This window comes from Passer montanus, unplaced genomic scaffold (genome assembly GCF_014805655.1).
Source record: "Passer montanus isolate IOZ18808 unplaced genomic scaffold, ASM1480565v1 scaffold1, whole genome shotgun sequence".
In the NCBI taxonomy this organism is placed as follows: domain Eukaryota; kingdom Metazoa; phylum Chordata; class Aves; order Passeriformes; family Passeridae; genus Passer; species Passer montanus.
The window spans coordinates 23466181-23479094 of NW_024356504.1; the positions used below are offsets into that span (position 1 = coordinate 23466181).

At 41.4% G+C, this 12914-nt stretch overlaps 1 protein-coding gene across 1 annotated transcript in view; it reads right to left on the reverse strand.

Moving 5' to 3' along the window:
- LOC120502356 (von Willebrand factor D and EGF domain-containing protein-like) overlaps positions 1-12914 on the reverse strand; it is a 164234-nt gene that overhangs the window by 125121 nt on the left and 26199 nt on the right. The window contains exon 2 of the mRNA XM_039710115.1: positions 2912-3096. Coding sequence (XP_039566049.1) covers positions 2912-3096 — 185 coding nt within the window. The remainder of the gene's footprint in view (positions 1-2911; positions 3097-12914) is intronic.

Genomic DNA, 12914 nt, shown 5'->3' on the forward strand with positions numbered 1-12914 from the left:
CTGACATAAAAGCTTTTGGGTTTTTCTTCTGTCTTTTTTTCACTTTGTAGCTTCTGGGGTTTTCTTCTGTCTTTTCTCCCTTTTTCCCCCCCCTTTTTTTAATTAAATGAGTGGATGAGAAGCAGCTCCTTAAGAGCTGCTGCTCGTTTTTCATCGCAAAGTTTGCTGTGCCCCTGAGCTGTGGCAGGGCTGCATTCTGGGGCTCTCACATCCCCTGTGTGTGCCCTCTGTAGAATTCTCCTTTCTGTAGAATCTAACACTCCCTGTGCTTATGAAACCACGTGCAGACAGGGACATATTTTTATTGTGGAGGTTTAGTTCATGGCAGGATTGGGAAGCGTGGAGAGGCTGTCTGGAGGAGTCAGGCTGTGGGAGCTCCCCTCCCTCGTGTCCCCCAGCACTGCCTTTTGTCCTCCCACACTTCTCCCCCACGCTCCAAATCTGCTTTATGGCTTAAATCCCTCCTGAGCTCAGCTGGGTGACAGGAATCCTTACCTACCAGCACTCTGAATTAAGAAGTTAATCTCATCCATCGATAAGCAGCTAATTGTATCTGGCCAGTATCAACACAATATCACTGGGTATATATTTTACAAGGTGCTGGAGTAATGTACTTTTTAATTCTGCAGCCGTATTGTCAGGCTTTATTTGGTCTCTTTTCTCTTCTATCTGTTCAGGGTTTTGTCTTTGACTTTTTTAATTAAAATCAGCTCGCTCCAGCCAGACTGGAATGTCCAATAATAACTGCTTATTAAGGAGTGGAAGCTGCACAGTTATTAATTTAAATTATTTTGTTCCAGAGGTTTTGCTGAAATTAAATGGAAAACCAAATCAAACAGTGATTTAATTAAGTGGAAGAGATAGAATGTAGAGGCAGATTTAGAAGGTGAAGATCTAAAAGAAGTGTATTCTTTCAGTTTTGACATCTAACAGATGTAATCCTTCATCAGCATGGCGAAGCAGAGATTTACTGTCATTCAGAGGATAATGAAGAAACCAATGGCAAGAATTATGTTACAAGATAAGAAACTAAACTAATGAATATACCTTCACAAACCTGAATGAAAAACTCCAGAGAAGAGATTAAAAGAAACAAAGCATGCATTGTTAGAAAGCAATCTCATACAGCTGAGCATTGCTACACCCTCAGAACTGCTGAAATATAATGAAAAATTAAATAATATTATAGAATATTTATGTACACTTATAGAGCAACCTGGAAAACTTCATAGTGCATTGGGATATTTGAGGATGCCATGAAATTAACTTTCAATAGTAATCCCACCAATTTATTAATGTCAATAAAATTTATAGTTTATATATGCAAAGTGTTATAAATTATACAGAAATAACAACTATCTCTTAACATTTCACTAAATGTTAAATTATTAAGACAAACTTAAGTTGTGGTGAGTTCACAGGTCCAGTTTGAATAGATATAAAATGTTTTTGCTAATTTTGAGAGGGTTCTCCAGCTAGAGTAGAATCACCCGATACCAAACATCCTGACACTCTAGGTTGAATATTTCATCTTTCAAGTAATTTATGTTAATTAGTTTATTATTTTCTGAATAATTTTGTTTAACTTTATGTTTGAAATTATGCTAACCTCCTGCAGCTGGGATATTTGAGGTGGCAGTGACTTTAGTGAGGGGCTCAAGTTGCTCTGGCAACAACGATTGCAAGTTAAACATTATTGTCATACATATTAAACACAGATAAAACCAGATAATTATTGTTTTGTCTCTTTTTTAGAGAATGGTGGAGGGTTTTTTGCTCCACAAAGCCATTAGCATATTTATGAAACTAAAGAATGCAAGAATTGATTCAATGCAGAAAGAGATTCAACTTTAGTTTTTCCTTCTGTTTCCCCAAAGATCACTTTAAATATTATTTTTTCTGATTTCTCCCTTCTCATTTCATGAGCAGAAGAAATCCCTAACTCATAATAATTTATATGGGAGAAGAGTCAGGTTGCAGAATCCATTCTTAAAGCCATACATTTGCTTGGAAAAAGCACAGCTTGAGGTGACATACATGGTTTACTAAAAATCTCTCTGTGGAGTTGGAGAACGTCTGGTTTTATGCTGGAATATTTCCTAACCTGGTTAAATATTGGCTGCTCCATAGGGATCCTGATCTGTGACTGATGTCCTTGCATGTGACAGTGGTGCTGTGTGCCACACACTTGGGGTTCACCAAATGTGGTTGTGTTCAAGGGTCTCCAGGATGAGGGAAGAGATGAGAATCTTGACTCCATATTTCAGAAGGATTATATTTATATTATATTATATTATATTATATTATATTATATTATATTATATTATATTATATTATATTGCTATACTAAAACTATACTAAAAAGAATAGAGAGAAAGGATCTCTCAGAAAGCTAGAGAGGAATGGAATGGAATGGAATGGAATGGAATGGAATGGAATGGAATGGAATAAATAATAAAAACCTATGACACTCAGAGAGTCTGACACAGCTGGACCATCATTAGTCATTAAGTAGCAACAACTCACATAGACTAATCAAAGATGCACCTGTTGGTAAACAACTTCCAGACCACATTCCACCATTATCAGATAGTCATTGTTTACATGTCTTTTCTGAGGCTTCTCAGCTAGAATAAGAGAAAAATCCTAGCAAAGGATTTTCATAAAATATCACAGTAACAGTATTGCTGGTTTTGATGGTGGTGGTGGTTTTGTTGCTGTAGTTTTTATTGTTGTGGCCATTATTCTTGTAATTATTATTATTTTCATCATAATTAAAATGCTTTTCCCATTACCACCCCCCTATCCCCACTGGATACACACTGTTGGACAGCACAGAGAGGGATGGGGAGGGAACCCCCCTGGAGGGTTTATTCCAGCTGCCCAGGGGCAGAGCTCAGGTTGTGCTGACCTCGACGCATCTGGTGGGCATTTCCACGGGCCGCTGGCCCAGCATGAGGCAGTACCAGGCCGGGGGCAGGGAGTGGTCACACACCAGGTCCCGGCTGCCCGCTCGCTGCAGCTCCAGGGAGTCGAAGCTGGTGCTCCTGCGGGGGTTGCGGAGGACGCGGTGCCCCCCCGGCCAGCACTCGGGAGCTGGGGAGGAGGGAGAGGGCAAGCAGTAATTAGTTAATCACTTTAATTCCTCTCGATGCTGCTAATAGCTTGTCTGAGATTGGAAATGGGGGGTGTGTGTTCTATTCCTAGAGGTGGGGCAGTTATCTTTTGTTCATTGGGTGGTTTTCTTTCTTTTCCACAAGCAATCCTCGCTCTAGGAAATGTCTTCTGTTAATGGGCCATTAATTATTAATTATCTTCTGTTAATGGGCCAGTGAGTGTCCCTGCATGGCTGATCAAATTCTATCATCCCATTGGGAGATGCTCCACCCAGGGGAGGAGCCAAGCATTCCCACCTGGATATAATCTGACATTTGGAACACTCCAGCAGCCTTTGCTCCCTGTATTCCTGGAGGAGCAGCTTTCTTCTCCCCTGCATTCCCACAGGAGCACCAGGCCCATCTCCAGCAGCCCTGGAGCTCCAGAGGAAAATTCCAGCCTTGTGCAGGATCCCTGCTCCAGCAGAAGCACAGCTGGCACTGCAGGAGGGCTGAGCCCCCATGGGATGGGGATGGGACTGTGCCACCACCCTGACCCACAGGGGTCTGCTCCTGCTCTGACTCTGCCAGGGGTTTGTTTTCTTTTTTTTTGTACTATTGCATTTGTATCGTAATTTTCCTAGTAAAGAACTGTTATTCCTAGTCCCATATCTTTTCCTGACAGCCCCCCTAATTTCAAAATTATAATAATTTGGATGGAGGGGCTTTACATTTTCCATTTGAAGGAGGGCTCCTGCCTTCCTTAGCAGACACCTGGCTTTTCAAACCATGAACATCCTATATCCTTTTATGTTCCCATTCGTTTTAGGATTGGGATAATTTTCAAGGTGAACAAATCCAGATTTAAAGCTATAAATGTGGAAGCTTAGTAACATAAATATTTTAGTTATCTAGATTTTCATCATATCTGAATCAGGACCAAACCCCTTCACCTTTTAACGTGATTTCAGCCTAATGTTAGAGATTGATTCGCATCTGAGTGTCTCCTCCTCAGAAATCAAGCAGTGTTTTGAGGTTCCAAAGCCTGGAACCTGACCTTTGAAAGTACGTGGGGTTTTAATTTAATTTATTACATGCATGAACAATTTAATCGTGATATAAATTGATGCTCGAGTACAAAGTGCACTTCACATGCTTTTAAATATGTGCTGAGAAGATTCAGAACAAGAAGTGTTGAAAAGACAAAAGAAAAAAAAGAGAGAAATTGTATGAAAACAACAGTAAAGGGTTTTGAGAAATCAGCTCAGGTTAGGCTTGAAAATATTGAAGCCACAGGTCAGACTCGCTTGAGCTTGGCATAAAGCCAAGCACATCAGGGCTTGTGTGTGTGCATCAGAGTCTGAATCAAACCTGCTGCCCCTTGACATGTGTTTGTTTACTCGCCTGCCCTGTTTATTTTCATACATTTCTTGAATTTTGCAGAATATTCAATTCTTTTCTTCTCACCTAATAAAAAGAAGCCTTGTGGTGATTCTGTTAGAAGCTGTTTATCTGCAAAGAGCTGAGCAAAAATGGCCTTTTCTGGTTGTCTGAGCCGTTCCTTGATGAGGCCAGGTCCCTTTTCCCCACGTCAGCGCTGCAGGGTGGGCACAGGAGGGGACTGAGGTGGGGCTGCTCTGCTCTGTGCCTCAGCCACAGAAGGCTCAGCTAATTTCTTGCTGCAGTAATCTTTAATTGCTAATGATGATGTAAGAGGCAGAGGCCACATCACAGGAATTGCACAAACTGGCAGTTAGCAAAATCACCTCTTTTCCCTGTAAATAGAGCTTATTTATGTGGCACTGTTGACAGAGGATAAGACCCCTCCCCACAACCTAATTTTTCAAATGTCACTTTTCAGATTGTAACTCTGCTTTAATATTACGCCAGTGGCACTCTGAAACACATTTATCATTTTTATTTTATTGACAAGATACTCAGAAGGTCAAAGTCAATCCATTTATGGCAGTATTTTTAAAGATTATTTTGATTGTGCCAAAGGCAAGGCAATGGTATACAAGACAAATGGGGACAAAATGTAGCATAACGAAGGCTTTATTGCAATTTTCAGGGAACTAAACTGTCAAAGCCATTGCAATTCCAATGCAAAATTCTGCTGAATTAATACAATTGCCTTTTTAAATAAGAAGGAAATGCCCTAAGCTTTTCTTTCCTATAGGTAAGAGACATTTCAGAGAGAGAGCACTTGGAAATATTGCACCTCTAATTAAATCTGGGATCAAATTCCTTCCCTCAGAAGTCCTTTCTGGAGACCACATGGAGACTGTCCTTTGCTAATTCCCAGCCCAAGGGAAGAAGTGACATTTCAGCAGACCAACTATTTTACAAAAATGAAAAGTTTACCCTATATTTAAAACCCCTTACAAAAATGCAGACCCTTGCTGACCCCTCCAATACCACTCAAGGCTTCAGGACTGTTAATGGGAACAGAATCTTGGCTCCTGATGCCTTTTGCTTGCCTGAATTAGCTCCTGTCTGAACAAAAGGAAAAAAGAATCTAAAAGCAAACAGCTCTTTGCACGGTGTTGCCACAGGAATCTTGCAAGGACATTGTAATTAATTGCGTTCACTTTCTCAATAATAATAATAATATCAAATAGTGCCTTTAGATGTAACTAATAACCTTCTGCTTGATATGTGTTAGCTATAATCCAAATTCACACCACATGTTGTGGTCTTACCAGTGATTAACTACTCTGTCTAAACAATGCAAATATATCAGACGCTGACACATGGCTAATTGTTTTTCATCCCTTGCATGGTTTTGTTTGCAGTAGTTTAGAAGAGGCTTTCTCACATCATTCCAGAGGAGCAGAATGATGCAGATGGGCCTTGGAGGAGCACAAGGGGGAGACCTCCAAGGTCCCTCAGGAGAGAGGTGTTCATCCAGTAAATTCAACAGGATCTGGGACAAAAAACCATGAGTTTGGTCCCCCAAGGAGCCCTGGCTCAAACAGCCCCCTCTGAAGGTGTGTTTTACCCTGAATTCACTGCCAGAGTCTGTTTGTGTACCTGAGCCTGGGTTTGGCTGTGCTGGCAGGCTGTCACTGAGGAGGCAGGATGGCAAATTGATCTGCTGTCACTCCCCTGGAGCCAGCCTGACGGATTTTGTTCCCTGCCTGACGCAGAGCAGACCCAGGCACGATGAGCTGGTGGCACAAAAAGCTTCACCCAGGTTTTGCAGCGAGCCATGAGCAAAACAAACCCTCAATTACTGAGTTCCCCTTGTAAAATGGTGCTCATTATGGCCCCTTGACAGGATGATTGTAAACTTTAACATGCAAATTGCAGGCTGTGGTGCGAGTTAATTACCACTGGCTTTCCTGCAGAAATAAATGAATAAAGGCATCAATGTAATCAGACTTTATTATAAAAATGTTATTTAAAAGAAAACAACAAGAAGGCACAGCTGAGCCCTGGTGGTTCTTCATCTGAGAGATGCCCCTTGTACTTTATGGTGGCTGCAGCTACGTTCAAATCAGATGAAACTTTCCTGTTCAGTTTTAATTCAGGTGCAGGTATCAAGCTTATGGACAGCCATGAAGTGCTCAACGTCCCAGCTGTCCCCCTTCATGTGCAAATTCATGTCTAGTATGGAACCAGTGCTACTCTGGGCTATGCAGATTAGGTTGTCTTAAAAAGGAAATATTTATTTTATTAAGATAACAAATTTAATTTAATCCAGCACTATTTCTACTACTGTATTTAAGGAACCCATGAAAAAAAAAAAACCAAAATCTGGCTTTTTAGGGAGGTGGTCATTATGACCATTCTGCTTTCCTTCAGCAAGAAATTAAACATTGCAGTGAGATTTTGTGGCTCTCTATCTGGAGCTGCTGGAATTAAATGCTGGATGTACCTGGTGCTTTAGTCTCCTGCAAAGAGCTGCTCCTTGAACTACCACCAACTCAATATAGGCAAGGAGCTGTTGCTAAGACATAAGCATTTGGTTTTTTTACTATAGACTCAAAAGCTTTTATCTTTTTTTTTTTTTTTTTTAATTTGTTTGCTTTACTATAGACTCAAAAGCTTTTATTTTTTTTTTTTTTTTAATTTAAGGATTTTTTTTGTCAGAAAGTTGTGGCAAAGAGACACTGAGTAGCTCCTTTTTTTTTTTGGTCAGAAAGTTGTGGCAAAGAGACACTGAGTAGCTCCTTTTTGACACTGAAAGCAAACAAATAATACCTGTTGTAAATGCTAAGTGAAAGTGACATTTGAGTAGCTCTGGTGGCTGGTGGAGCAGGTTCCTTGGGGAAAAGCCTGTCTCCATCGAAGCCATGAGGAATGCTGCTGCTAATGCCTGGATGTTGAGAGTCATCTGTGGATGTGTGGGAAAGGAGGGGCAGCCTGCAAGCCCACCGGGGAGAGGGCAGCCTCCTGCAGAAGGCAGAAGCATCCAGAAGTATCCCATGGGAAATGAGCAGGAGGTGGACATCTGAGCTGAATGTGCTGCTGTGGGCAGGGGGTTTGGCTCTCGGATAAAGGAAACATCAATGTGACCACAGCTGGGGGAGATATTTGTGTCAGCAGGTCCTGGGGACAGCTGGAAGCCCATTCTGAGCTGGCCAATATTGTACCAGGTGGCAGTGAGGCTCCACACTCCCCACCAGAGACCAGCCAGACACAAATCTGGAAAGGTGAACAGAGGGCATCACTTTGGGAGACTCCCTGCTTTGGGATACCCTCCCTACCCACACATTTAACCCCTGGAACACCCACTGGAGTTTCCAGCAGGTTGGTAGCTGGATGCTCTGCAAACAGCTGAGTCACCTGTACACTTTTTGGGCAGAGGAATTGCTGGGAAAATACTGCTTTGGGTCTTCTTGCTGAGGGTTTGTCCCTGCTCATGGCCGTGGGAAGAAGCATCAGCCATAACAGAGATAAAGCCAGGAAACTTAAGAGTGGCAGGCTGAAAAATCATAAGGAAATAACTTGCTAAACCTTTGCTTTCATTTCTAAAGACAGGTGAGTATAAGTGTAATAGAGCTTTACCTGTCCCCCTTGCTCCCAGTAAATATCAGTGGCTTAGCTGGAGGAAGGTTTAAGAAGTTGTGAGATTTTGTTTGTTTGCTTTGAATAGCGGCTGCAAATCAAATAATATCAATAGGTGATGGCAGCCAGGAAACCCTGAAAGAAATATAGTCCACAAGCCTGAGGTGCATGTTTGCTTTGGGCAAAGCCACACAATATATCTAAAGGGCATTCTAAAGCCTTGGGAAATAGCTGGCAAATTGTAAAATAACTTTTGTGGGGAGGGTGATTGAAAAGCCAGGGACTGATGCAGGCAATGCCAACCAACAGCAGCATTTGGTGATGGGCTGTGATTGAAAAGCCAGGGACTGATGCAGGCAATGCCAACCAACAGCAGCATTTGGTGATGGGCTGTGATTGCTCTGTGACCAGGAATGATGGGTCCCCACATGCAGATTTCCTTCTTGCCATCCTCTCCCATATTGTGGGAATTCAATCTGGAGTTTGCCCCAAAAATACATGTAGGCATATGTATGTATGCATACATTTATTAAATATATATATATTTCAAATTAAGTATGAGTACTTGTATTTTTGACATTTGTATGAAATACAGTAAATTTTTGAGGTCCCTCCCTCTGTGGCAAATTTTCACATTTCTGCTTTTTGTATCTTACAGCCACAGTGGAACAGAACCTTTCCCATCGTGTTTGACTTTCTCTTCACGGGAAATTATGAAATAATTTCCATAACTCCAAATTAATTGCAGACAAAGGATGTGTTCCCTGTCTTCTCTTTCTGTTTTAGAAACGGAAGGAAACATTTTAATCACCAGCCACTTCCATGCTCAGGGGCTGGATTTCAGAGAGGTAGAAAAGCTCAGGTAAGAGTTTCTGAAGCTTTCAGCATGTCAGTGCCACCTCTTCCCCATATTGTCATTTACCACGCATTGAAAGAGAGTTTGTGGAGAGAAGGAAAGGCAGATGTTGGGAAAGGGAAATTCTTTCCAAGCTCTTAATGGATGTGTTAAAAATAACATAGAATCCAACCCATCTGAGAACATTTAAAAATTCCTTTTGGTGGTTGCACGTTCCAGGTGAACAAACATCTATTAGTAGATATTTGTAGCTAAGGAACACCTGACAGTTTATCCAAGTTAAAAGTTCCTGCCCTTATTTCACCAATACTTTAAAGATTTTGCTTCAATTATTCTGCCTTCTGATGACAAAAAATTTCATTCTTAATGATATTCAGAGGCAGAAATTTGTTGTGAATGTGACAGTGATCACACACTAAAACGCTTGAACCATGAGTGCTCCTCTGGTAGATAAAACATAATAACTGTATTAAAAAACCTTGATAGCTAATAAACAAAGCTATTTTCAGAGATTTCAGAATCAGAGGACCCTCCTACTGAGCTGAAATGATAAGGAAGCCCATTCTACAAACACCACACACTCGTAATGGCCAGATCCTCAACAAGTCACAAAGCATTCATAAGGCAAAATTGATACAGATAAATGAGCCATTGTGCAAAATGAATGTAATTATAGAAATTTTGACCCAGGAAGAGGCAAGAGGCTGAGCACCTGCTGAAAAGAATATGACATTTAATACATGTTATTTGTACTGAATAACAGGCAGATCTGAGGAAAAAAACAACCCTCTTACAATCTGAAGGTGTTGTTTTATAATGCATCTGAATTTCATTTGTCTGGGAACAAGGTCACTTGTCATCCTGGTCTTCTGTGGAGTAAAGCAATAAAGTATTGACAAACCAAGGGCCAATGCTCAGTTCCAGAGCAAACAATTATTTATTCACGCTCCTATCTCTTATCTTGCCTTGCATTTCTATTTTTAACTTGTGGTTTAGAAAGGAGGAATTGATTATGTGAGATTTTCTTCCAGTTTGTGTATCCCCTGAATAATTTGCAGAATAATGAGCTGCACACAGCTCACAGAGGGGGATGCAGGGACAGGCAGGGAAGCATTTTGTGTGGGGCCAGGGAGGTGTCAGGAGGGGCTGATCAAACAGGTGGAAACAAGGGGTCCTTGTGAGCAGAGTCTGAGTATCTTCCTGGCAGGTTACAGTGGATTTTGGAGAACTGTCACAGCAGATGGGATGGACAACACTTCCTTCAGTGTCCTATATATAGAGCAGATGAAGGAACTTTTTATTTTCAGGGACAATGCATGTGTGGCCAACTGAAATAAATGAGCCAAGAAATGTCCAGAATATATTTTTTTTTACTTTAAGATGTTTCAATTTCCAAGAATCACTGTCTGGCATCTCTCATCAGTGTGGAAATTGCTCATGGACAAGGTGGTGGATGCAAAAAGGACAGGAAACATCAAATAGATAAAAAGCAACAGGCCAGGTGAAGCCACTACTCCTGCTTTGCAAAATGCAGCCTCATTTATTAACTGTGCCATTTAGAAAAAAACAGCAAAGCTAAATTGTGTCAATAGCTCTATTGTATTTGACCAAATCTCCTCCTCCCTTATTCTGGCTCAGTCCTAAAACCAGGAAGGCTGAGAATCTGAATATAGAAATCACTTGCTATTGCTGTGTCACAACAGAACTCAAAACCTCATAAATTCCCTCAAGTTATCTCTAAGTTAATCATGATGTCTTTAAAGGCTTCTTAATAAAAATCAATAAAAAGAAAATTATAATTATTGTTATTGATCGGTCTATTTTGCTCTCATCCCTCAGAATGAAAAAGTGAAATCAAAGGAAAAGGGTCTTTCTTACCTCCTAATCTCAGCTGAGCATACAGTCACAAATGTAACTTTCCTAAATAGAAGCGACAAAAACAAACTCACAGGTTTTGATTTTAGAAGCCACTGGGCTCTATTCAGATGGAAATTTGATTTCCATGGAGAGCTGGAGGTGTTTCTACACCTCAGCCATGACACTGGCTAATTACCATTTGCGAGCCACACATTTTTCCAGACTGCCCCCATGGATAATGCTGAATTTTGGGCACATTTTCCTGCACTTCCTCAATGCAGTGCTGTATGTGGGTGATATTGTGCTGGGGAAAGTGTCACCACTGCCTTGCTGTCAGTGCTCCCAGGCTGCAGCAGAGGCTGGTGAGCAGATAAGGGGATGCTGAGTGCAGGCAGCTCAGCGCTGCCAAATTCCAGGTCTGCCGTGTGTCCTGGGTGTGATTCAGCTCCTAGTGGATGCAGGGTGACCAGGCAATTTTTCCTGCTATTGTTTTGCTGTTATTCATTGCTGTTATTCATCCCATTCACTGGCACTACAGTGGCTTCAGCTCCTCACGTGTTTATAATGGGCTTTTCTGTCAGGGCTCTGACATTTAGGATGAATGGCTGGGCTCCCTCTTGCCTTTGGAGTAAGGCTTTATTTGCTACAGTGCTGCAGTAATGTACAGAGATATGCTCCACTTCCCAGCTACTGCACAAGCCTGGAAGGATCTCTCCACCATCCTACCAAAATTTAGGTTTTCTCTGACCCTGTCCTTCACCCCCTTGTGGGCTGTCAGCTGTGTGAAACTCAGAGAGAGTTGATATCAAACAGTCTCGAGCACATAGCAACTCCTGCTGTGGATGCAAAAAGTTCTTCTCATGCATTATAGCACTCTGGATGGATTTAAAAAATATTGAAATAAAAGGTCATGAGCTAGAAATAGCCAGGAGCCTGCCTGGCCACTGTGATAAGATAAAGCTGTGTACTCCCAACCGTGGAATTGCGACATTAAGCCTAATAGATTTCTAAAATCCAAATTTATCAGCAATCCTCACTGTTTGTTTCTTCAACTTTTGGAAAGCACTGATTCTGTACATATAGCCATGGTCTATTCAAACCTAAAAGAAATCAGTGCATTCCTCCCACGAAAACAGGATTGTATCAGTTCCAGCCAGCATTTTCCCTGGGCCACGATGGAATTCCAGGGAATCTCACACACCTGGTTGTGTCTCTAGCACCTGACAGAGGTCTGGTAATGTCTATTCACACCATGAAACAGCAAGGCTTTCAGTTCCTATATACAAAAACCTCCAGATAAATGTATTTGCTATTTTATTTAGTTGATTTTAGTTCTCAGTTCTAAGAGGCACTGATTTTCCTGTTTTGTTTAGGGTCATTTCTGCTTTGGTTGCTCCGCAGATCTCTGCTTATTTACCAGGAGTAGTAGGGCCATCAATAAAAATAGTAAGCACTGATTTTCCTTTTTTGTTTAGGGTCATTTCTGCTTTGATTGCTCCGCAGATCTCTGCTTATTTACCAGGAGTAGTAGGGCCATCAATAAAAATAGTAAGCACTGATTTTCCTTTTTTGTTTAGGGTCATTTCTGCTTTGATTGCTCCGCAGATCTCTGCTTATTTACCAGGAGTAGCAGGACCATCAATAAAACCAGCAAGGTTTCAGGAACCTATGAGGCCTTCAGCTATAAGCTGCTTTTTGATGTAAAAGAAAACGCAGCTCAGCTGGTATCAGCTGAGTCTTCATCACATTTACAGCTGCTACCTGTGCAACCTTTTAGGATGTAATTACCATAATAAGAAAAACCATCTCCATAATTATATATATGTAAGGCCCAATGCCTTTCTGTGGCCCTGCAGCCAGAGCTGCAGGTACAGATCTGCACGTTCACAGGGGACACAGGGGATTAGGGAGGCACAGGAACAAACAGGGGACAATTGTTGCCCCATATGGTGCACATTATTGGCAGCTGTGCTTTGATCAGGATCAGCCGTGCAGAAGGCAAACCCACTGATTTCTTCTCATTTACACTGAATTAACTTTGATCACAGCGTAGCTTTGTGTGTTTTAAAACTTCTGCTGTCTTGAAAATGTGC